Source organism: Toxorhynchites rutilus, chromosome 2 (genome assembly GCF_029784135.1).
Source record: "Toxorhynchites rutilus septentrionalis strain SRP chromosome 2, ASM2978413v1, whole genome shotgun sequence".
In the NCBI taxonomy this organism is placed as follows: Eukaryota; Metazoa; Arthropoda; class Insecta; order Diptera; family Culicidae; genus Toxorhynchites; species Toxorhynchites rutilus.
The window spans coordinates 196924368-196950349 of NC_073745.1; the positions used below are offsets into that span (position 1 = coordinate 196924368).

At 39.7% G+C, this 25982-nt stretch overlaps 1 protein-coding gene across 11 annotated transcripts in view; it reads left to right on the top strand.

Annotated features, from left to right (window-relative positions):
- Positions 1-25982, top strand: part of LOC129769399 (cell adhesion molecule Dscam2) — a 405723-nt gene that overhangs the window by 284335 nt on the left and 95406 nt on the right. For all 11 annotated transcript variants that reach the window (XR_008741870.1, XM_055771653.1, XM_055771657.1 and 8 more), the window contains exons 3-7: positions 41-202; positions 282-428; positions 1534-1651; positions 17352-17800; positions 18973-19117. Coding sequence is in view for 10 of the 11 variants with exons in the window: in XM_055771653.1 (XP_055627628.1) it covers positions 41-202; positions 282-428; positions 1534-1651; positions 17352-17800; positions 18973-19117 (1021 nt within the window). In the remaining variant the exon portion in view is untranslated. The remainder of the gene's footprint in view (positions 1-40; positions 203-281; positions 429-1533; positions 1652-17351; positions 17801-18972; positions 19118-25982) is intronic.

Sequence of the window (25982 nt, forward strand, 5' to 3'; positions counted from 1 at the left end):
TAATTGCTTCCCTCCCCTCTGCCGGTGCCCCGCCAACCAGTTGTTGCTCAAGCTTACAAAGTCGACGTCGAAGTGTTGGCAGCATCTCGAGGCTGTACCGCAATTCTGCGTTGTGTAGTGCCTAATTTTGTTAAGGAGCTAGTACGGGTGGTATCCTGGGTGCAGGAGCCTGCCTTCTACATCTATCCCTCGCTGCAAGGAGGTATGTGGCGTTGATTGTTTGGCTGATCACACGGGTGCGTTTGTTAAAACTAAACGCCATTTATTCATACATTTCACAGATGGAAAATATCACCTGCTACCCACCGGCGAACTGCTAATCCATAATTTAGAGTACAACGATCGATATCCCTCGTACCGATGCAGGACGATGCACAAGTTAACGCGACAGGTCGTCACGAGCAGTTCGGCTAAAATACGAATGAACGGTAAGTTATTGACTCAATGAGTTTGATTACCTGTTCACCAAACTTTTTTGTGTCCCGAATGTGTCCCGAAATGTTGTTTAACATTAATCAAAAAGCATGGGACACTACACTTTGAATGAACTAAATGAACAATTTTATTTAGCTACAATATTTACCAACAGGTTAACTTAGGCCCCTCATGATACTACAAAATGGTGTCCGCGATAAAGTTGCATCACATAAAATTATTCGGCAAAGTTTCACACATGATTGATTTCACATGATTGTCATCAACCTCATGTGCTAATTTAAAAAAAAAACAATTTCAAATTGATTCAAATTAATTAATTAGTTAACTAAACTTATTCAAAAAATCAAATGGTATATCAAATTTATATAGTAGAGTGTTTCAATGTTACAAGTTCAATTTTAGTTTACCTGGTGTAATACAATAATTCAAACAATTCTTCTCAGCGCTTTTACCTCTATTTCACTTCTAGTTTGTGATTCACTATCCAAATTATTTTTTTTAAATGGGGAACATTCGTTTTGTTAGATTTGATGGCTCATGGAAAATGTTCGAATTCTGTAAATATATAATCAAGAAGCGCTTCCTGATATGCTGAGTGCTTTCCAGAGATGTCGGAGACAGCACAAGTACCAATTTACTCAACACAAAAATGACGCAGGAATCGCCGTGACAGCCCTACACAAGAGAGCGCTTCCTCTATTGTTGGGAATGATTGCCTGTTGTTTGCTGATGGGATGGCAAGCCTCCAGCTCCTGCAGCAAGGGATGCTGGGTCGAATTGAATAGAACGTTCGAAATGTTAAGAGAAAAAAATGTACAATCTTGTACATATGCGAAATGGAATAACCGCAGGCTGAGTAGAGTTTAACGCTGAAGGCATTACGGTGTCATGCGTGAGAAATGTGGACGGTGTATGATTCTCTTCTTTATGCCGTGTTCACATGACCGCTATCAATTTTATGCATAACCATTCTGGAATACACGCACCGGAATTACAGACAAATAGTTTCGATATTTTTACTAGATATGCTCTCAAACAGTATAACGACATCCATTACGTCGCGGCTTCAATTTCCTTCGCCCTTTCTAATTCCAGAGCAGCGTGGCATCGTGTCCCCAAGTGTGGTAGAACACACTTCCCACGTGTCCGTGGCACAGGACGAGGGCGCAGTCCTACTTTGTGTAGCACAAGGATGTCCATCGCCGGAGTATCGGTAAGTCACTCGTCATCCCAACATCCAGCTTAATCCAACCCTAATCTAATTTGTATGAGTTTTGTCATTATTGTTTTGTTGTTGAGAGAATTTTTGCACGAATGAAGAGAATCATCGGCTTCGAAGACAATCAAGGAGTGTAGCATGATATATGGGGAATGTGTCTAATACGCACCATAAATTCTATACAGCTTGACTGTGCTCTTCAAAACGAAGCTAACAACTACGTAAGAACGCAAATTAGTAAACCATGAATCAACTGTAACCAAACAGTACTTTAAATATTGTATGACAAAAGTATAAGGATTGTTTTCGCGACATCCAAATGATAGATTTGCAGTAGTACAGGGTTTTCCATTTCGGGCTTCCGAGAGTATACAGCTCTGCGCTGACAACCGTTTGACATAGCTGTCAACCAAAGCGTCATATCGTTAGTTGAATATCTGCCATTTTACAATATGGATCGTTTTAGCATCGCACAACGTGTTAATTTTGTTAAATTATACTATAAAAATGATGAAAACCGGCAAATGTTTTTCGAGCATTACGGACGGATTTTGGTCGTCATGGACGGCCTACAGAGCACACAACCGCTAATGTGGTGCGTGAATTCGAACAAACTGGATCCGTAGCGGATATTGTGAAACCTGTGCATAATCGTAATGTGCGTTCGGCCGAAAATATTGCTGCTGTTGCTGCCAGTGTGGAGGATGACCCGAATGTTTCGATTCCACGGCGTGCTCAGCAATTGGGCTTGTCAACACATCATTGTGGCGAATTTTGCATTTGGACTTGCACCTACATCCATATAAAGTCCAACTGGTACAAAAATTAGAGCTTGGTGACCATGGAATGCGTCGGGCATACGTCGATTGGGTGAACGAACAACAGCAGCAAAATGCTGAATTTTCGTATCAAATTTTCTTCAGAGATGAGGCACATTTCGAGCTCGGTGGCTATGTGAACACCCAAAATTTCCGTATATGGGGCTCAGAAAATCCACACGTGATTGTTGAGAGGCCATTGCATCCGCCAAAAGTCACTGTTTGGTGCGCATTATGGTCTGGTGGAGTCATCGGGCCGTATTTCTTTGAAAATGAGGACGACGAGACGGTAACTGTGAACGCGTTTTGGTGATGCCAATTGGCCGTCCAGATCATGCGATTTGAACCCGCTAGACTTTTTTTGTGGGGTTATGCGAAAGAACGTGTCTATGCCAACTCTTGAACATTTGAAAGACAACATTCGTGAAGTTATGACCGAGATACCGCCCCATATGTGCCGAAAAGTCATCGAAAATTACCTGTTCCGGATCAAGGTGTGCGAGGAAGCCCTAGGTGGACATTTAAATGATGTTGTATTTCACACATAATGGCATAAACCAAACTTTAATTTGAAATAAAAGTTTCATCGAAATTCGAATTCTAAGTGTGTTTTATTTCAATTTACTTTCGGAATTTAAAGGTGGAATACTCTGTGTAATAAACCCATGAGCTGTTTTGAATTCGCTTGTGCAAAGCTACCTTCTCCAGATTATATTGTTGAAATTAGATTTAAATAATGACTTCATGTTATTTTAGCCATACGTAGAATTTAGGTTCGACTGCAGTGTACGTGTATAACGACGTCATCTTCCGAACTAACGAGTCCACGTTTCATTTATTTATTTTGGCCTAACGTCTTCACAACATGGCCTGATTCACATTTTTTCTCCAATTGTCGCGGCTCGTGGCGTACAATTTCCGTGCACACCCGGTGCTCACCATGCCCTGTTCCACCTTGCTCGCTGCGCTCCTCGTCGTCTTGTACCAGTCGAATTCCTGATAAACACATTTTTTCAGGATAGTTGTCCGAAATTTTTGTAACATGTCATGCCCAACGTATCCTTCCAGTTTTAACCACTTTCTGGATACTGTGTTCGCCGGTGAGTTGAGTGAGCTCGTGGTTCATTCTTCACTTCCATACGCCGTCCTCCTGCACAGCGCCGAAGATGGTTCTCAACACACGTCATTTAAAGACTCTGAGTGCTCACCGGTCCTCTTCGAGTATTGTCCACGTTTCGTGCCCGTAGAGGACAGCCGGTCCTATGAGTGTTCTGTACAGAGAACATTTCGCACAATTGCTAGGTCTGTTTTATCTCATGTGTTTGTAGAGACCATAGTAGGTACAATTCCTATTGATACTACCTCAAACTCATTATCGTCAATCACTACACTACTATTTAATCGGGTCATGTCGCGACCATACCCATTGGGTTTTTTTCTCTTGAAAATATTGCAACTGCATACAAGAAATTTTGCAAATGCGGGAGGAACTGCATGCACACAAAGTTCAGAAGGCTTCAAAACTTGACGAACGACAAAATACGGTGGAAAAGTCACGAGCCCAGAAACTATACACCTCAAGGAGCCTCATTATCTCATCATGGATTGTGAGACTTACGTCAAGCCCAACCGGCAGCTTCCGGGGCGACTGTTCTTCAACGCCCAGCACAAGTTTAACGTTCCGGAGGAAGAATGGAAGCAGAAATTTCCAAGGTTTGCCAAGAAATACATGATTTGGCAAGCGATCTGCTCATGTGACAAACGGAGTGCGCCGTTCGTGGCTACCGATACTGTCAGCGAACAGATCTACCTCAAGGAGTGTCTACACAAGCGTCTGCTTCCTCTGTTGGTTCAACACGAGGTCCCTACTGTGCGTTTCTCAAATATCACTTCATTGGGGAATCACCCAACGTAGCTGTCTCAATGCAGGAAAGTCTTACCTCGTGCTTGTTGGTGGTGATAGTGAGGTCGAGGGCCAACGGTTTATGTGGTATCAGACTTTTACATCGCTAAGTGTACGCCTGGGGTGACTATATGTTTGAGGGAGTACATGTCCAAATCAGTCGTACTCTTATCGGGCATCACACACCTACGATCTTCTGACCGGATCTAGCTTCGTGTCACTATTCAAAGGATGTCCTGGAGTGGTGCGAAGCCAACGGGGTCACATTCGCTCTCAAGGACATGGAACGCCCCAACGAACCGGAACTAAAGCCCATCAGAAAATACTTGGCTTTTATGAAGCAGACTCTACGGAAGCATCCTAAGGAAGTTGAATCTGAGGAAGACATGAAGAAAAAGTGGGTTTCCGTACAGAAGAAGCTGCAGCCAGATGTTGTACAGAACCTTTCAAGTGGAGTTAAGCGTAAGGTGCGAGCATGTGGTTATGGTGTTGCGGTTCAAACGGTTCAAAATACACTCAGAACAGCAATAGAAAATCCGAACCGAATCGGATGTGAAGGCGTCGACAGCAACGACTGCTGGACAAATTTTCACCTTCAAGTTCAAGAACGTTTTCTTCAAAAAATGAACGCAGCTCTCATCGCTGAAAAATATTTTATTCACATCCGGCTTGAAATACGCTGCCCCTTGACATTCCTTTAACTCGAAAACAATGCTCGAATTCACAAACATAAATCGATCGATCGGAAAAAGTCATCAATAAGCAATTTCCAATTTATCAATCTAACTAACGGCAGTGAGGCTTTCTGAATGGCCTTTCTCAAGGTTGAGATTTAGGTTTAAATTTCCAAATTGACAAATTGGAGCACACTACCATAGAGAAAGGGTTAAAGCTAGAGACGAATGAACTGAGAAAGTCTGGGAGTCTGATAAATTTTATAACTCTTCTGTAATTTGAAACATGATCATCATATAACAAAAAATCTGAACAAGCTCTAAAATTCACAGAAGCTCTCTTCCAGTAAACAATTACCAAAACTTGTGACTAGACCAGATCTATGCGACTAGAATCCAATCTTCCCGCATGTGTGATGAAGAAGGTTAGCTTATCGGCTTCAACTTAATATGTCGATCATCTAAATCGCTTCAGTAGTTCAAATGTTATGCATTTTTGAAAAAAGACATTTGTAGATAGAAGGGGAAAAATTATTTTTTGGATCACCGGTTAACTTTTAAAAGTCATAACTCAAAAACAAGAGAAAGTGCCTCTTTAGTTTTTGGATATGTTCTGTAAAAAAGGTCAGCTTTCAAGAAAAAATATAAAAAATATAGCCCCCTCTAGTCCAAAGACATGTAAACAGAACAAGATCCCCATTTGTTGCAAGTGTTAAAGTTTTTCCATGAAAGACTATCTAATTACATTTGATATGTCGATCATCTATATCGGTTAAGTAGATCAAAAGTTATGATTTTTTTTATAAAAGGTATTTTTGGGAAAAGCAGAAAAAGTTGATTTTTCGAAAGTTACGAAAATTACGAATCGTTCATTCGGAGAGTACGCAAAGCATATTGTACTTCTGGTATGGCATTCCACAACTTGTTGGTCCCATTCGGAATTGCTTGGGCTAGGCTTCTGTCTATTATTTTCCTGAAAGGAAAACTTTTCATCATTTTTTTCAATTATTTATTTCACACATGCCAGACGAACTTTAATTTGATTGTAGGTTAAACCCTTTTCTGTACACCAAGAGTGCAGAATGTACTGCGAGTGCTATGAAAATCGTTGTTTAACGTTCCTACATTCGCGCACTGGTCTCACAGACCGACAAATAATAATTTGTTGATTTTTCAAAAAATATCAAAAAAAAAAAAAGACGGGTGGGTAATGTCGGGGACATAACCGGAGTGACGTAGGACTATACAAAGGGGACAGCTTTTGTTAAATATATATTTTAAATATATTGTTTTATTTTCTTCTCCTACGTGAATACCTACCTATCTACCTGAAAAATGGATTAGTTTACTGTTTACTCTTTATGAATATGTTGATGGTTCTGGAAAGAATCTTTGGTGTTGTGTTTTTGTTATCACTCGATATTCCCATGTTGTTCGGTTAAACCTTCCTGTTTAGTTATTGCGTTTGTCACTTGCCACAGCTTTCACAGTTGGAAAATTTCTTCCCATCCAGCTTGTGACATGTTGTTCAGTAAATTACATTTAATGCGACGTGCCGGAGAAACACTTTGCCACTCACTGAAACTAATTGTTGCCCTGATGAGCGCCGAACTGAAGCTGCTCTGTTCTTGATGCGGGTTTTCTGATTGTCGTGACCAGCTTTGCAAGCCAACTCGAGCACTCCGACGGCCGAAACTCTATAATCGCTGTTAGGTATACTGGTGCTCCGGCAACAATCCGTTCGGCCTAGTTACCCTTGCGGAGCAATCATTGAATGCGACCAACAGGGAACTACACACCTGCACGATTCGAGTGGGACTTTGCCTTTCCATTAACTTGTCCTCCTTTGTTACGTCCACGATAGAGGAGGCGATCTGGCGTAGTGGTAACATCCATGCCTCTCACGCTAAAGGTCACGAGTTCAATTCTCACTCCCGACATTCTTCCAAAAATGGAAGTAAAAGTGACGAACCAGCCAAATGAGTTGAAAATCACTATAATACAGACAAAAAAAAATACGTCCACGATGCCGATGCCGTACAACCACACGGGTTTACGGTTTGAAAGAAAATAAGATATTTTTTTGGGGTCCGCGTGTTTTATACTCTAGCGGTACACACTCACAGGATAGAGACAAATCGGCAGACTCAGCCAGAGGGGCGAGTCCAACGAGACGAACGAATGAGCGTTAAAACGGAGCGATGGCAAAAAAATACATTCATTACGATTTGTTCGCTCGTTGGATTCACATGCAGGCTAAAAAGGGTCCTTTTCAGGATCACAAAATTATGTTCAATCTAAAGAGTTTATTGTTTTGTTATCACTCGATATCCCCATCTTGTTCGGCTAAACCTTTCTGTTGAGCGATTGCATTTGCCACTCGCCACAGCTTTCACAGTTGGAAAATTTCTTCCCATCCAGCTTGTGACATATTTTACAGTAAATTACATTCAATGGCACGTCGCATTACCACCACTCAGTATCGGATTGGAGGTAATTTTAACCTGTAATTGAACATTTGCGATGACAGTGGTACAGTGTCGACTTTCAATATGGGGTCATAATTTGGACCCCGAACTCTATGTTTACAAAAATGTCCAACTAAATATGTCGCATTACAGGTCCACCCAATTAGCTAAATGTCGAGATAAGTGTAAATTACTGTACTTTCAATCTAGAAGCAATTTAAGAATTGGTGAAAATCAATAAGCTCAGAACAACTGCCAAATTCACATACTCATCATATCCTAGCAAACAAATTATGAAAAAATCAATTTGTGTTTTATTATTATTTTGGATATTGTTTTAGAAAGCATTGAACTGTATTTCCTAAACTCTTTTTTGGAAGGTTTAATGGCCCTGAAAAGCGCCTTGTTTTATGGAATGGTTCCAATTTAGAAAACTTTGTACTCGTGGTTTTGAAAAAAACCATTTCGAACGCCCTCGATGCCGCCTTGTTCTGGATTTGCCACCAAAGCAGTTTGTATAAAGAACAAACTTTTTTCTTCTGCTACCTGATGCCGTTTTGCGATTGCGTTTGCCACTCGCCACTCGCTGCAACTGCCTGTTGTCTTGATGTCCACCGAACCGAATGTGTTCTGTTCCGAATGCGGGTTTTCTTATCGTCGCGAGCAGCTTTGCCAGCTAACTCGATCACTTCGGCGGCCGAAACTATATAACGCCGGCTAGGTGGACTGGTGCACTGGTACTAACGCGCTCGGTCTAGCTACCCTTGCGGGGAACTCCAGATCAACACGGTTCGAGCGGGATTTTGCCTTTCCCTTCACTTTTCCTCCTTTACCATGTCCAGACATGGCTGCTTGGGTTGGTTTGTTGATGTGTTGTGATGCGAACCGATGTGGTGTACGGTTTGAATGAGAATGATAGTTACGGAAGGAAGGAAGGTCTTGAATTATAGAGACTTTAAACTTTTTCAGTTCATTCGTCTCTGCCTTGAGAAAGGCCCTTTGAAAACTCTACTCTACTCTATTACTCTACTCCAGCGCTACCACCTCCGCCCTCTTGCCTTGAGAAAGGCACTCGATCCCTCGCCGTCCAGCTCGTCCAGCAACGATGTTGTCCAGTCGGTGTCCACACAAAGAATGATCGTTACGGCAGCGGAGCGTGGATTTTTAAGCTGACTGGCTGGCTCGAGAATTACGCATGTGTGAGACTGCGACCAATGTTTCGTTCATTTTTTTCTTTTTCCTTTCCAATCGTGCTTCATTCTATTTCGCTGCTGCTCTGGTTGCCCGTTTTGGTCGGTACGATTTGAGGAGCACAAAATGGACCAATCAAAAATGGGCACATAGTGCATTTTGACAATGCTTGATATTTCACAATTATTCAATTATTTATCTCAAGAAAAATGAAATGTTATTCGTTATGATAGATGCGTAGATATATTTCCTATCAATTGATGCAAAAACCTTTGCGATCTATTGAGAAATGCTCGAGTTATAAGCGTTCCAAATCTTGCATTTTTTCCTACTTGTTCAGTGCCTAGATTTCCATTTCACCCCCTATATCTTCCGGTTAGACGTAGTCCTACGTCAAAATGCAAGTCAGACTGGATTTTATACAGACTCGAATATATACAATTTTGGACTCGATTACATACAATTTGAAAAAAAAAATGTATATCTCAAATATGACTTGTTCCAAAAAATGTAACTTTTCACCGTCAAGGTGAAATTTAAGTGGCTATTATATGTACAGTAGGGTGCCAATCGTGATTTTTGAAGATTTTGCTTGAGCTTTCACCAGGAATTATTTCTATCGATAATGCAGAGAGATTAAGAAAGATAGAAGATGGGTGTCAAAGAACAAATTGTAGAGCGGTTTGAGAGCTTTAATTTAATTGATAAAACAATCAAGTTTAATGTGAATTTTTGGGATAAAATTAATAATAACACATCGAAAATTACTAACTTTTAAGTTTTTTACCTCCAAAATGTTATTTAAATTCACTAATTTAGATGTTTCACTACTATATCCTGTACTAAATTTTCTCATCTTTCAAACATAATCGTCCTACGTAGCGTACTTTTTAATATAGAGCCAGTTTGAGACAACAGTACAAGTTGGTAAAGATTTTTAACCCCTCTGGTACAGATGTATGGTATATCGGGTTTTTACTAATTTGGCTCCGTTTAATTGACATTCAGTTCGATCAGTAAAAATTTGTCAGTTTGGATAATGTTTATGTTGGTGCCGCTATTGAAAAGTTGCTCAAAGAATATGTGTCTGTATGAAAAATTTAACACAACGCCGTAGCTGATTACAAGACCAACTCGATATGGTTTTACATTATACTCTGTAATCAAGTTCTAAAACGTTTTAATTTCAATGATGAAATAATCATCAACATGGCGATAATTGATCCAACTATTACCTTAGAATGGAAGCATGTGTAAATTGTTCCCCTTCTACAAAGTCTTCCACATATTTGCGATCAAAATGATATACAGGAAATCAATAATGAATTTAGGTTTAGGGTGGCTGCCATTCAAATGAAACACAAATTTCCGCATTACTCGAGAAGTAATCATGCAAATGAAACCAAATTTGGCAAATGGAGATTTTAGGGTGCAATAAATGTGTCTATGGTAGTTAGAATCGTGATAACGTGACGTGAAACGTGAATGTGATAACGAAAAATAAAGTTTAGACGGGACGAAGTTTGCCGGGTCAGCTAGTGCTAATATAAACAAAACTGAGGAAAAAGAACAATTCTTCCAGTTTTTTTTCCTTTTTTTTTTTATTTTTCCAGCTTTTTTCCAGTTTTTTTTTCTAAATTTTCCAGCTTTTTCAAGATATTGGTTGGCATCTCTGACTCCATCTTAAAAAAAAATGGACATTAATACTAAGTTCATCAAGAACACTGAGAAAAAAATATTTGAAGTATGCAAACTTGATAATAAAGTAATTGATAATCTTGTAACAATCTATAAGGGCGTTGTAATTCTGTCCTTCGAACAAAAAACGAACCACAACTGCATGAAATGTAAAAAAGTAGAAGGGTCTGAGCCTAGGGGTACGGACGAAAGTTTGACGTAGGACTGTGATTGTTCCGAACAGTTTTTTTTTAAATGTAAATCTTTTCATTGTTCAGAAATTTGTTAGTTTAACTCTTTCGAAACTCCAAATAGTAGCTCTAAAAAGGTCCGTTTGTTATATGTACTCATAACCGTCAAACAGTTTGTAACGAACAAAAAAAATAAGCTTCTGGCAGGAAGTTAAACAATCTAACTGAAAATGATTAATGAATATCAGTGTGACACCTAACAGACACCTAACACCATAATGGATAGCTATGGTATTATGATTTCTTTCCTTTACCTTATTCTTATTATTAGTCTTATTCTAAGGCATCGGGAGTAGTAGCTTTGTCGGTGAAATAATGTTCGTTTGCAGGCTATCACTATCATGTCGTATTGGTTATACTGCACAATCTATCATAGAAGGAATTGAGTCATTGAGAATTATGAATGTGAGTAATGAAGGTTAGCGAGTAAAATTCGATAATTGTGTTGATTTTCCGGCCAAATTAACAAACGATCAATGTATGGGTGACACTTTCCTCGGTGCTTTGATGAAATCTTGCATGGAATTGGAGTGATGCATGCTATCATGCATCTGATTACTTCAACATGTTAATTTCGAATAGAGTCTTGCTGATTTGTTTTATAGAACGAATTATTGCACACAACTTGTTGTAACTTGCGTAACTTGCGTTCATGGGAATGAAGTTGAAAGAAACAATGCGTAATACATGATTTACTTTCGCATCCGCTCGCAAAACATACCTCTTTTATTTGTTAAATTGCTCACTTGTTTTATTATTTCCACTGTTGGTGTCTCAGTCGAAAATGCTGTAATGGTATATATTATAATATACTAGCTGACCCGGCAAACGTTGTTCTGCCATATACATTATTTTTAGTGAATATTTGTGTTTAATAAAAAAATATTACATTAATTATCAAGCGTGTTTGGATGTTTTTACGATCTATACAGAGCAGATCTAAGAGTTAATGATAGAGATAATTTATGTTTCTAAAACTTGCTGATTCCACCCGAAAATCCTTTAAATTTTCCACTTTACAAAAATGAAACCCGAAGATCGATGTTTTCTATGTCGAGGATGCCACATTTGAACAACTCGGTTGGACTTGAATTGAGCGGATTACAGAATGCAAGATTGCGATTCGCACGGGTAATTCTGACTCGAACGGATTTGAGAATACGGGTGAGCAGTAGATCAGTAGGCATATTTGGAATTTCCGAGGAAAACTATTTGAATTGAATCGCTTCCGCCATTCAACCGAACACATCCAGTAACGTGTGGGACTGAAGACGTGTAATGTTGGAATGAAGCTCATCAAAAACTTCGTTATACTTTGAACACACGCGCTGTAATGTCATGATAATGCATTGCGTTTTGACCTGGCAATAGCAAAGGCTGTGTCGGCTTTGTTCATGATAGCGTCTCGCGAGTGAATGTATTCGTCCTCACACCGCTTCTGTTGATTATGTCGTACGAACCGCAGTTATTCGCTCTCTACCTTAGCGTACATGTCGATCATGAATTGTTGGCACAGCTAACGACTTCTTTGAATGGCGATGTCCTGACCATGTCGATTCATAATAAAAATGCATGGAGCGCACCTTCTTGCTTGTTTCGCCTCCTCTAGTTGTCGTTCATAAATTTAATTCAAAATGAGAAATGATGTTAATAATGAATGAAGTACCTGTGGCGGGGTCTCGTTGTGTATTGTTTATGCAATATACGTTGTTCCGTCAGTACGGCTGGGAGATTTTTCTCCGAAAAATCCCTTCTGACTTGCACTATAGTCACACTTATTCTAGAGCATGACTGTATTCAAGCATTAAAATCGCAACTAAGTACTAATAAAAATGACGCAAGAATTACTACGTTGGGAATGCGGACTTTAGGACAACTGTGTGTCAACGATGATTATTGTTTTTTCTTTGAATCACAATTTCTCGCGTCATTGTGCGTTCGGCTAAAATGATTCCGAATTTTAGAATTGCGAATTGAATCTATACTCTGCAGCTGGTGTTTTATCAGAATTGAAAATAATATCGTGATTTTCCTTTTGTAATCCGAGCAAGTGTGGTTTGAAGAATTTCAATAATTCGTTGTGCTCATTCAAAAAGGCTTTCAGCTCCCAGGCGATGCGCCTGGCTTTAGACGAATTGAGGTTGCTTGCGTATGTGTGGATGAAAGTTCGATCAAACGGATGTAGCGCCATCTGTCATTCAACAATGTAAATAAATTCGTCCTGTGTGAAAAACGAAGGACGGTTAAATTTATGAATATTGTTTATATAAACATGCTCAAATCGCTATTAAAAATAGGGAATGGAGGTCAAAATTTGGGGTTATTTATATGGTTTGAGCTAAAGTTAAGAGATAAAAAATTTCAGAAAAAAAATTCTGCGTAGGACCACCCTAATATATGGTATCAAAGATATGGTAATCGGTATCCTAGCGGTATCGTATATAGATTACGACCTATTCTCATGCCTACCAAGTTTTTTATGGATAATTTCATCAAAATCGGTTGAGCCGTTTCGGAGGAGTTCGTCCACGAACATCGTGACACGAGAATTTTATATATATATATATATATATATATATATATATATATATATATATATAGCTATCGTAAGAACGATTCTGCGTAACATGCATTTGAATACCCTTAATAAACATTACATTTTTCGTAGAGTGACCCTCCTATACATAAATCAAAGACGTAGTCCTACGTCAAGGCAGTTGAGGTATGTACTGATTGCTCGGGTTGATTGTGATTATTCTATAACAAAAATAATCATTTTCTAACATAAAGCACCATGTTTAGTGAACTTAGTTTTGAGGAAATTTACTCCATTTTGTTCGTTGAACTGAAACGAGGTTCTGGAAATGTTTTCTGTAACCTTATTGAGACGAATCTATTTTCGAAGAAACATTCTCGATTCCCCATTCATCAAAATAGTAACTTCTATGATCGAGTAATAGAAATGACTATTCAACCCAGAAAATATAGCGTTATTAGGCAATGAAATCGCAACCATGTACGAAGGACGGTAACAATATTAAATTGAGAATGTGAAATTCTTCTTGGATCGTACAAACCGTTCAAAAAGAGAAAGAAGACGATGATAACACACAATATCCCCAGAAAGAACCTAAACAGGAATCACGGAGCACCCATAACAATTGATTCTGTGGCCCTAAAGGTGTCTGGGGCTGGTATTTCGCAGCATATTTCCCAACGAATTACAATTTATTACGCCTGGCTTACCTTAAATTGGGGCTCGCAGACAAGCAGCAAAATCAGACCCTTCAACCGGTACACATCATCATCAGCATTACCATTACCATCAACAGATTCCACGTCGTTTGTCGTTCTCATCTTTAAGTTTGCCTACCGAGCACAGACAGCTACTATGAAAAACTCATTTCCGCCCCGGCATTCATGGTTGAGAAGGGGGGGGGGATGAATGGAAGATCATTATGGTGACGTTGAATCCTCCGAGCAGTGAAAAATAACCAGCCAGCCTCTGACTAATGAAAATCTAGCGACAGTTTGTGGACAGGTGAGGATTCTTTTTTCACAGAATTGGGGACAGGCTAAATATGTAAAAAAAAAGGGCAAATGATCCAAATTTGACCATTTTGCAATACTTCGCCCAGAACAAATGTTATCCCATCGGGAAGTACGCGGTTGGTTTCATTTGAAATTACGCAAGAAAATCATCATTCAGAAAGAGGGAGAGCGCTAAGGAGACAGCATCAGGAACGAATCACACTGAGAGATAAAACATTTTCCATTCAATTATAATCTGTCAACTGCAGCTGCGGTTGGTATAAATTACATCCTTTCAATCAGGAATATTATCGCACAACACGAAAAAATGTCCCACAAAAAGGGATCAGCCTGCAAATCTTCATCGTAAAATGGCGACGAATTATGATTTATCGCTCATCGCGAACATGTCATCTCATCTCATTGTTGTGCTATACCGATAATGCTTTTTTCCGCCTCATTCAGTCGCATCGTGATCTCCAGCTGAGTAATCATGTTTTTGATAATGTCATGTTTTTATCATTATTTGATCATGTTAATTTTATATGATAACTGATCTCTAATCAAAGTTTATGTGTGTGGTTTATTTTTACTGAAACGAATATGATGCCGATTCTGTCGGACTAAAGTCGAAAAAGTTGATGGGTCTGAGCCTAGGGGCACGGACGGGATCTTGACATAGGACTGTGCCTCCTGTATTTTGTTGTATTCGTCTCTTCACGTAGATCAATATAGTGGAGAGAAAAATCGGAAAATTTTTGGAAAATCCTGAAGGAAGGTCGGAAAATTCGGAAAATTGAATTCCATTTCCGCATTTCCATCTATATATATATATATATATATATATATATATATATATATATATATATATATATATATATATATATATATATATATATATATATAAATGGAGTGATGTCTGTCTGTCTGTCTGATTCTTATAGACTCGGAAACTACTGAACCGATCGACATGAAAATTGGTATGTAGGGGTTTTTGGGGCCGTGAAGGTTTTCGTGATATTTTGAGACCCCTCCCCCCTCTCTAAGGGGGGGCTGCCATACAAATGAAACACAATTTTTTGCATTACTCGGAAATTAATCAATCAAACGAAACCAAAGTTGGCATGTGAAAGTTTTAGGGTGCAATAAATGTTTCTATGATGGTTAGACAGTCCTTCCCCCCCTCAAAGGGGGGGCTGCCATACAAATGAAACACAAATTTCTGCATTACTCGAGAATTAATCAAGCAAATGAAACCAAATTTGGCATGTGGAGGTTTTAGGATGCAATAAATGTTTCTATAGTGTTAAGATACTCCTTCCCCCTCTCTTAGAGGGGGCTGCCGTACAAATGAAACACAATTTTTTGCATTACCCGAGAATTAATCAAGCAAATTAAACCAAATTAGGCATATGGAAACTTTAGCGTGCAATGAATGTTTCTATGGTGGTTAGATACCCCTCCCCCCTCTCTTAGGGGTGGCTGCCATACAAATAAAACACAAATTTCTGCATTACTCGAGAATTAATCAAGTAAATGGGCGGGACGAAGTTTGCCGGGTTAGCTAGTATCTTATATTTTTTATAAATAAAAATGTAAGGCAAAATCTGTTGGGAAGCGGAAAACCCGAAGAAGGGATGGTTCGATTTTAGCCTTCTTTATTTTGTTGCATTCGTGTCTTCCTGTAGATCAATATAGTGGAGAGAAAAACCGGAAAATTTTCGGAAAACTCTAAAGGAAGGTCGGAAAGTTCGGAAAATTGAATTCCCACATGTTCGAAAATTACTTCATAATAAGCGTTGTTAGTCCATTCGATATTTGCGCTTTCGAAATTGATCTTTGTTCGTAAATGGAAATGGATTTTCAGGCGAAATTACACATTTCCATATCTTATATCTATACATAAAAATGGAATGCCAAATGTGTTGGCAAGCGCAAAAGCCGAGGAAGGAATGGTTCAATTTGAGTCATCTATATTTCGTTGTATTCGTATCTTCGTAGATCAATATAGCGGAGAGAAAAATCGGAAAATTCGGAAAATTGAATTCCCATATTTTCTACAATTAGCTAAGCGTTGTTAGTCCATTTGATGATGGAAGGCCAAATGTTTTGGTGCGTCCTAAACCCGAGGAAGGAATGGTCCGATTTGAGCTGTCTTTATTTTGTGATATTCTCTGTATCAAACATGTATTCCATGCAACGGAGAAACATGTTATTTCCAAATGTTTGAAGAATCTTGAACGAGAATTGTGTCTGAAAATAATTTTATATTATAAGGACGAAGTACTAGACAATTTATAGTAAAAGGAAATTGTAAAGGATTAAAGGGTAATCAAGTTCAAGGTGAAGAGTTCAGTGATTGGACTCACTAATGTTCACTTAGTAAGAAAACGTGGATGTTTGAAAGTATTCAAATCAAAAAATCTATTTTGGGCGGGACGAAGTTCGTCGTGTCAGTTAGTATAATATAAAATTACTGCCTATTATCGGTAAATGGAGAATGATTCATTTTACGCATCAACTCACATTATGAGCTAACGCCCGAATTTAGGCAAAAAGATTGCTCGTTGCGTAGGGGAGGAAGCGAGTGGATAGTGCAATCGCAAGAAAACATACCCAATTAAATCGTCGAATTGTTAACATTTTTTACTAAATTCACTTCACATTTCAAGAAAAAAAAATTGGATAAATTTCCTGTCTAATGATATATAACACAACATATGTCGCAATAACCATTTTGAGTAATATGCGTTTGAAAACTCTTAAAAAATCGTTACATTTTTCGTAGAGTGACCCCCCTATATAGAAATCAAAGACTTAGTCCTATGTCAAAAGCCTAATAAATATTTTTTTGGGAAAATGTATAAAAATTAAACGAAAAAGGCGAGCTCGATAAAAGTAATAAAAACAGTAATAAAAGTGAGCAGCCTTCTCAGAAAACTTTATAACGTCGTTGATCCGCCTCAATAATCTATTCTTTACTGATTCATTTCCCCTCTCGACGCGGAGGAAACATCGGAAATTGATTTCAACTTGTTTCCTTTTCTAATCGAAAGAAAGAACTTTCACCGCCACTTGCATAAAGAACTGTCGGAGGAAGCACTCATCAGCCAGTCTGCAAACGAGCGTTTGAAATGGAATTGATTTTCGTATCTCATCCTTTTTTTCTTTCTCTCTGCAGGTGGTACACCCACAATGGGCCGGAACCGATTCCTGTTTCGTCCGGACCACGGATACGACTATTGGGACCGGTGTTGGCCATCGAAGCGGTGACCGGTGAGGACGGAGGGGTGTACAAGTGTTCCGCTTCCAACGCGGGCGGCGAAGCGAGTGCCGATCTGCGGCTTTCCGTATCCACGCCTATTCACGTTGAGATTTCGCCAAACGTGCTTAGCGTGCACATGGGCGGGACGGCCGAATTTCGCTGTCTGGTTACCACCAACGGGATGAACGCTGGACCACAACACATAACCTGGTTTAAGGATGGTCGCCAGCTACCGAGCTCGGGTCGGGTCGGTGATACACTGCAGGTGACGGGTGTCACCCGAGAGGACAAAGGAATGTACCAGTGCGTCGTGCGTCGGCAGGAAGGTGACTCCTTCCAAGCCTCCGCAGAACTGCAGCTCGGTGGTGAGTAAACAGACACGATGAAATTTTTTTATACTGCCTTTCACACCATGTCTGCTAAAATATTCTGCGAAAGGTCGAAATTTTCAAATTTTTTGTAATTTAAATTTACTCAGATTGGTCATTCCGAAACAAGGCGTATTCAATATTGTTTTCTATATTTTATAATCATGTCTCGAAGTGGAAGAACATTTTATGGTATATACACTGGTATACCTATAACATGCGATGGGATCAGCCACAGCACAAGAAAATCTAATCGAGATGCAAACACACAAACCATTATCTTCTTAATTCAATTTTCATTCAATCCTCCTACTCAAAGGTGTATGACTGGCTGAACGCAGATAACTGCCAAACAAAGCTCATGAAAGTCCCAACGCACACACCTCGAAGTTTTTCATTTGTTTATCTAATTCCAATGAAATCTCGTTTAATTAAACAACACCCAACTTAATTATCCGTGAACTGTCCCCAGGCCATTCGATAGATAATGAGATTGTGAATTTTTCAAATCTCCGATAAAATTAGCTCATTAATATGCCGCCGACAGATAAAAACACACAACATTTTTATGACATCCGCAGCACGATACGCTTGCCGCAGAAGCGAATCCCCCCCTTTTCGCGAAAACCACCACCACAAAATCGAACAATTTTCCAAACCTCTCCAAGCCACAAAGACCAATACTGAAAAACGTGTTAATATAAACTCGAGCGTTCCATTCGCGTCTCTAACCCAAGTCCTAGTTCTTCTTCAATCCCTACAATTTTTAATGAGGATAATTTTTCGGTCAAAGTATAAAAGGACAATTTCGTCACCGCACACCCCCGCTTCACGTCGTTTCCGTTCTATTTCCGAATCGGCTCGTGGAGTTCCAGGAACATTTTGCGCTCGGAAACTCTGGCGAAAATCACTCAACCGCAAATTAATTATCAGTCAGCTCTCCTAAATCGCTGCCTGTTCTCCCCCATTCCCCAATCCCGATTCCCGGAGTTTGCCGGAGGTGGGATGAAACGAAAATAAGCGAAGCTTCTCACCAATTCGCCTTGCTTCCATTACTCATTCGGGTGCACATTTGCGGTTTGCTTATCCAACCATACTCATTTATGTTCACTTTTTCGTTTCACTCTTCTTCTTATATTTTTTTTTCTTCTTCTTCTTCTTCTCCGCAGATGCTCCTCCGTCACTCGTATACAGCTTCATCGAGCAAACGCTCCAACCGGGGCCCGCCGTTTCGCTCAAGTGCTCCGCCCAAGGCAATCCGACGCCGCAAATCTCGTGGACGCTCGATGGATTCCCGCTGCCAACCAACGGAAGGTAACGTAGTTCATTTCAACACACGGAAATACAGATCGTTCAAGATGCAGTAAAGACGAAGTAGATTTTTTTACGATGGCTAGCAGAAAATCAGAAATAGTCAGATACGCTTTGATGTTTTGTGGACCACATTTTCGAAGATTACAGGAAGCTTCCTCGGTTGGAGTCTTTGTGTCTGAAACATCGTGAAAATATTTTAATCCGTGCTATTAACATCAACCGTACAATTATTTTTCCGATTCCGAGACAGACGTCTACAAAAAAAAATCCCGGTGGCAAAATTGCGAATAAAATCGGTAATCTAAAAAACAGGAAGTGGGTTATATCGATGGTATAACCGCAATGGTGACGTAGGACTATCGTTGATTTAGTGATCATTTGTTTGAAGTTGAATCTAAATCCATTCTGAATGAATGAATAAATGAATATTTGGGGGTCTTCGAAAATGAGAGCGTTACGTTGGAGGTACAAGGTTTTATGCATCCAATATTGAATTTGAAAATATCCTACTGATGGGGAGAAATAATCTTCAAAAGCTTTCCTGCTAATTGCACTTGATTGAAAAATCACAGAACCAAATGAATTTGATCGTAGTGTTATATGTCATATATAAGCATCTGTTAATTGCACTTGATTGAAAAATCACAAAACCAATTGTATTTGGTCGCAATATTATATGGATAGAAAACGTTAAAATAAACTCTTTCGCTTGAATGTAATTTTCAATTCCAAGAGGAACTGGCAGATTATTTTGCAGCAACGATCACTTCTTTCCGGATTCTTCTCGATAACCAGCAAGTTGTGCGCGTATATATATGTGTGTGCGTTTGTGGCGGTTGCTCCGATGTCTCAAGCGGAAACAATTTTCGATATTCGTATTCTCTCGGTCGTCTTCTCTTCTCTTTCTGATGGATCGGCTTTTCTGCGCTCCGTCTCAGTCCCAAACAAACTGAATGCGTTTTAGGTTAGGTCAGGCCAGGTAATGAATCCCTTGATCCCTCACCATCCAGCTCGTCCAGCTCGTTCAACTAGTTCAGTAACGATGTTGTCTTGTCGATGTCCTCACGAAAAATGAATGCGTTTCACCACCAGAATATCGCTTAAGTATGCTTTTTGTCCGTGATTGAATAGAAAGAAGATGTGGTTTACGATGGCAATTTGGAAGGCTAACTAGAGGCAAATGAACTCTCTGAGTTTGCAACTTTCAGTGACTGAGCAATAATCGATTGCGATGCGAAACATTTTCCGTTGCGCGCGCATACAATATTGGAAACGAACATATCCTACTGATGGGGAAGAATAATCTCCAGAAGCTTTCCTGCTAATTGCACTTGATTGAAAAATCACAAAACCAAATGTATTTGGTTGCAGTGTTATGTGGATAGAAAACATTAGAATGAACTCTTTCGCATCAATGTATTTTTCAATTCCCAGGGGAACTGGCAGAGTATTTTTCAGCAACGATTAGTTCTTTCCAGATTTTCCTCGATACTCGAAGCTTACCAGTGGTTAATGCTATCTCGATAACCACCTGTTAATAGCACTTGATTGAAAAAAAATTGGTCGCTGTGTTATATGGTTAGAAAACATTAAAATAAACTCATTCCCATGAATGTATTTTTCAATTCCCAGGGGAACTGGCAGATTATTTTTCAGCAACGATTGAATCTTTCCGGAATTTTCTCGATGCTGAATGGCATCCAAACGAAGAGTTCCGCGCGTGTATGTGTGTGTGGCGGCTGCTCTGATCTCTTCCCGGGGAACCATTTGTGGCATCACTCTCCTCCTGATGGATTCCCTTCTGGCCTAAGGTGCACAAACAGGCTCTTGGTGACACCGTTCATCCACGCTTTGATGATAAACGAAGAGCTTCACCACAACAGCGACAACATGCTCCAATCGCTGTTCAATTATAACTGAGTGGATTTTCGAGCGGCGCTCGCTTATATACCGTTTGGTGATTTCAATAGCCTGTTTTGAAAGCAATTTTAAGACTATTGAAACAAGTTTTTGGATCAAAAAGTAACAAGTATATAACGCGTAGACATTTTATCTTCCGAATGAAGTGTTTATCATACCATTCCGTTCAGTTGTTTAGGAGCTATTAATGCTCAAAATCTCGGTCTCCGGCGTAACGCTTTCGTTTTCGAAACTTTGATTTTACATCCCGGTATAGAAATGAAAGACGTAGTCCTACGTCAAAAACAAAATACATGGCGAACAGTTTCAGTGGATTCCTCGGTTAATAAATTGATCATAGTTTGAGCCGGCCAAGTTTAAATCGATCGAACTTGTTTTCTACTTGTCAATGAACATTTACACCTCGATGCTGCATCCCTATCGCCTCGAAATATTTCAAAACCCATTCTTGTTGTCGTTCTCGTTCGTTTAAATTGATGAGAATTGAAATTCCAACTTTGTGATACACTTGTTCTGCCCATTTGTATACTTACCTGCCCGTACCGGCAATAATGGACAACTAATGCTGCTCGTTCCGCGATTTGAAATCACAGTCTCAATTAGGATTGAGCGATCTCGGATCGATTCTTAAGGCGCGTCCACATTATGCCGAATGATGCCGATCGGCCTGTACCAGGCGGCATATTCGTTTCGTTATGTAATGTGGACGCCACAGCGGGTGCACGAAGCCGAAGCCCCATCGGATGTACGAAGCCGTCACGAACACACGAAGCACAATGTCGTCAACGCTAATTTACTTCGTTTTGTTTTGGTTCGACTTTCTCGAACTGGACCCACTTGTTTCGGGTTGGATTCGGTTTTCGGCACGTCGGTAAGCCCGGGCGGTACGTTCACATTTGGTCGGCTTTACCGGGCGGCCAAGGCCGCTCGGCGTAATGTGGACGCGTCTTTAGAAGATTGATCTTTTCCATTCCGATTTCCGATTTTTTGGATCGATCTTTTGTACTCGAGAAAATCGATTTTTTTGCTTTCAATCTTTTCGAACTTTTTGTAGGTTTGTTTTTCAGTATACATCGATTTTTTATCTCACTAAAGGCCACATAACATTTTTTTCAACATAATGTCATCCTTTGGATTGCTTCTTCTACGATTTACTTCTGTACAAATGCTGACAGAGATAGAACTAGCTGCAGCTACTGACGGGATGTACTGTAACCAGTCTGAAGCCAAAATCAAGAATCGGCTTCGACTAAATGGTAGATGTATGGTGCGATTGGCTTTTGTGGGATCATTGCCAGCTGAGTTCTGGGCGGTTGTTGAATTTCTAATAATTTTTCAATTAATTTATTTAATAAAACGACTACCTGGCGGCACAAGATGAATGCCCTGTAGCTGAGACGACATGCCGAGAAACAAAACAAAATGCTTTTGATATTTGAATGGAAATATGGAATTTGTATTCCCTGTTCAAAGAAAATACCGCATTCACATAGAACAAGCAGATAAATCGAAAAAAAGCTTTTAATTTTTCAAAAATCGATTCGGCAAAGATCGATTCTTTGATACCGATTTAATCAGTGGATCGATCCCTACGCCATTTGGAAAATCTATTCGATGAGATCGAACTTTTTATAAAGATCGCCCAATCCTAGTCTCAATCCAGCTAGCGAGTAAACAACATTCATTCCTAGTGTGCACAAACATTTATTCATACAACTCGATTCAATAATGGAAAGAATGGAAGGATTTCATGTCATTGCATCTGAATTTAGTTGATTTGCTTGAAACGATTGTTATGTCCGAATTAGAGCCCCCGCAGACTGCAGACTGACTTGTCGACCGATAGTTCGGTCGGCTTCTTAATCAGTACGGAGAGGTATGCATGTGCGCACATTACACCGATTCAGTTCGGTCGGTTTTTGCACCAGTAGGCCGATCCGACCAAACTGTCGGCTGAAAAAAGTCTGTAGTCTGCGGGGGCTCTTACGTCGCTTAACCCTGTGGAGCAGGGTGGTATAAAAATTGTCCCACCTTTTTTGGTGCGTATGGTGGGACATTTTTTGACCCACCTAAAATATTAGAATAGCTGCGTGTTCATATTTTTTTCGGAACCTTGATATTTAAAGTTCTTGGCACCATCATTAGCAAATGTCAGAAATATACTTGATTGCGTTGGCAAGGTTTATCATCATATGACAACACACCAATTTTTTTCAATTTTGAATGATTAAAAATTTCTGTGCAACATTTATTTCATAAAATTATGTGCATCAAAAGATTAATGCCAACAAGTGAACGTTATTTCATGTGAGAGATTTGAATAATCTTTTCTCAATCATTTGCATTTCAGTTACCCTTCGAAAGACGCTGACACGTGGTACACGACTCAAAAGCAGCGTTCGTTCTATGGGCATTGAGTAAGCAGAGGAAATAATGCGATTTAAGCACCGCCATTTCTCAATAGGTCTCACAGATATTAGCATCAATCGATAGAGAATATTTCCACGTAGCTACATAAGGAAGAAAATTATGCATTCTTTGATATTACCCATTGAACAGCTGGAAAATGTCAAGCATTATCTAAATGAAAATCCGACGTTCTGAATGGTCGAATGGCATAAGCATTTTGTGCTCTTTCAGTTGTGCTGTAAGAAGAGCAAGTAATGTGACGGGTGGCAACTAAGATTGTGGTTTTTTTTCGAGGTCCCTCTGCTCAACAAAAAATTATCTCAGAGGGAAATGAGAGTGTGTATGTGTTAGCTCTCTCCCTCCTCTTTCTGCTAGTATGTTTTGCTTTGTTTATACTTGCTCAGATTTTGTCATTAAATCTTTGGGGGGCAGTCAATATTCGGGAATACTGAATGGAGAAAAACAAAATTAAGGCCATCTACACACTGGTCTACTGAAAATGAACCTCAACCTGTTTTTATCTCAGCTGTCACACTTGAACTCAACTTGCATCCGCACACGAAGCAACCTTAAGGCTGATTTAGACGATGCCAGTCAGCGCTCTAGTTGAAGTATCCAGTGAATAGAGAACAGACACTCTGTCCAAGTTACTTGTACCAGTATCGAACAAGTAATTGGCCTCTAACTTGAACAGAGTGTCTGTTCTCTATTCACTGGATACCTCTACTAGAGCGCTGACTGGCATCGTCTAAATCAGCCTTTAGGTACGCAACTTGGGATTGACAGGTATCGTTAAGTTTTTTCTGTCATCTTTAAATAGCGTGATGAAATCGTGAAGGCGCCTAGAAGTATATCCTAAGGTGGGCCAACTTGCTAAAACCACTCTTCAGCCATCTTGGAAGTCTTCTTGGAAGTGTTTTGTTTGTAAACAATACACAATAAGCTTGTGCCCAAGCTCGCTTGTGATCAGTCTGTCTCTTTCACGCTTCAAGCAAACATCCTTCTGTTTCCTTCCGTACTGTTTTCATATACCGCTCCCCCAACCAACTTAGTGACGAAACGGCCTCACCTTAGGATATACTTCTAGGCGCCTTGGAAATCGTTAAGTTTTCATCCGTCATAATAAATTGGCAGTGATGCAGTTCCTTTAACTACTGAAAGAAATTATATAAGAAGCAATTTATGAAAAATGTTTAAAAAAAAATACAACTTTACATGAGATTTTTCTTAACATGAGCAAAATTAGGGAACAAAAGAAAAGGTCGGACTCGATTATCTGAAGTATTGAATTTTTTTCACTCCGGATAATCTAATCCTCTGGATAAACGAAACGTAAAAAACGAATTTTCGCTCGCTAAACGTGTAATACAGGGTTTTCCAACTTTAAATTCCAAAAGTAAATTGAAATAAAACACACTTAGAACTCGAAGTTCGATGAAACTTTTATTTCAAATTAAAGTTTGGTTTATGCCATTATGTGTGAAATACAACATCATTCAAATGTCCACCTAGGGCTTCCTCGCACACCTTGATCCGGAACAGGTAATTTTCGATGACTTTTCGGCACATATGGGGCGGTATCTCGGTCATAACTTCATGAATGTTGTCTTTCAAATGTTCAAGAGTTTGCGGAGAGTTGGCATAAACACGGTCTTTCGCATAACCCCACAAAAAAAAAGTCTAGCGGGTTCAAATCGCATGATCTGGACGGCCAATTGGCATCACCAAAACGCAAAATTATGCGTCCCTCAAATTTCGTTCGCAATATGTCCATGTTCGGTCGTGTTGTGTGGCACGTGGCGCCATCCTGCTGAAACCACATGTCATCCGTATCCATATCTTCAATTTGTGGCAAAAAAAATCGGGTAACATGCGGCCATAGCGCTCACCATTCACAGTTACCGTCTCGCCGTCCTCATTTTCAAAGAAATACGGCCCGATGACTCCACCAGACCATAATGCGCACCAAACAGTGACTTTTGGCGGATGCAATGGCCTCTCAACAATCACGTGTGGATTTTCTGAGCCCCATATACGGAAATTTTGGGTGTTCACATAGCCACCGAGCTCAAAATGTGCCTCATCGCTGAAGAAAATTTGATAAGAAAATTCAGCATTTTGCTGCTGTTGTTCGTTCACCCAATCGATGTATGCCCGACGCATTCCACGCTCTAATTTTTGTACCAGTTGGACTTTATATAGATGTAGGTGCAAGTCCAAATGTTGCGAACGATGATGCAGCAATTCACGGAGACGAAACAACTGATCGACACGGTACGCACTGACGTGATGAATGTTAACAACAAAATTTACTCCGTTAGAACAGAACTCAAAAACGAGATCAAATCAGTGAAAGATGAATGCGCAACAAAATTTCAACACCATGACGCAGCACTGGACTCTCTAAATTCACGAGTGAATGGTATGGAGCAGAAAATCGGTACCCTTCAAAATCGGAACGAGCTTATCATAAGTGGCATCCCATTCATAGCCGGTGAAAACCTACAAAGTACGCTGAATGAAATTGGAAAACACC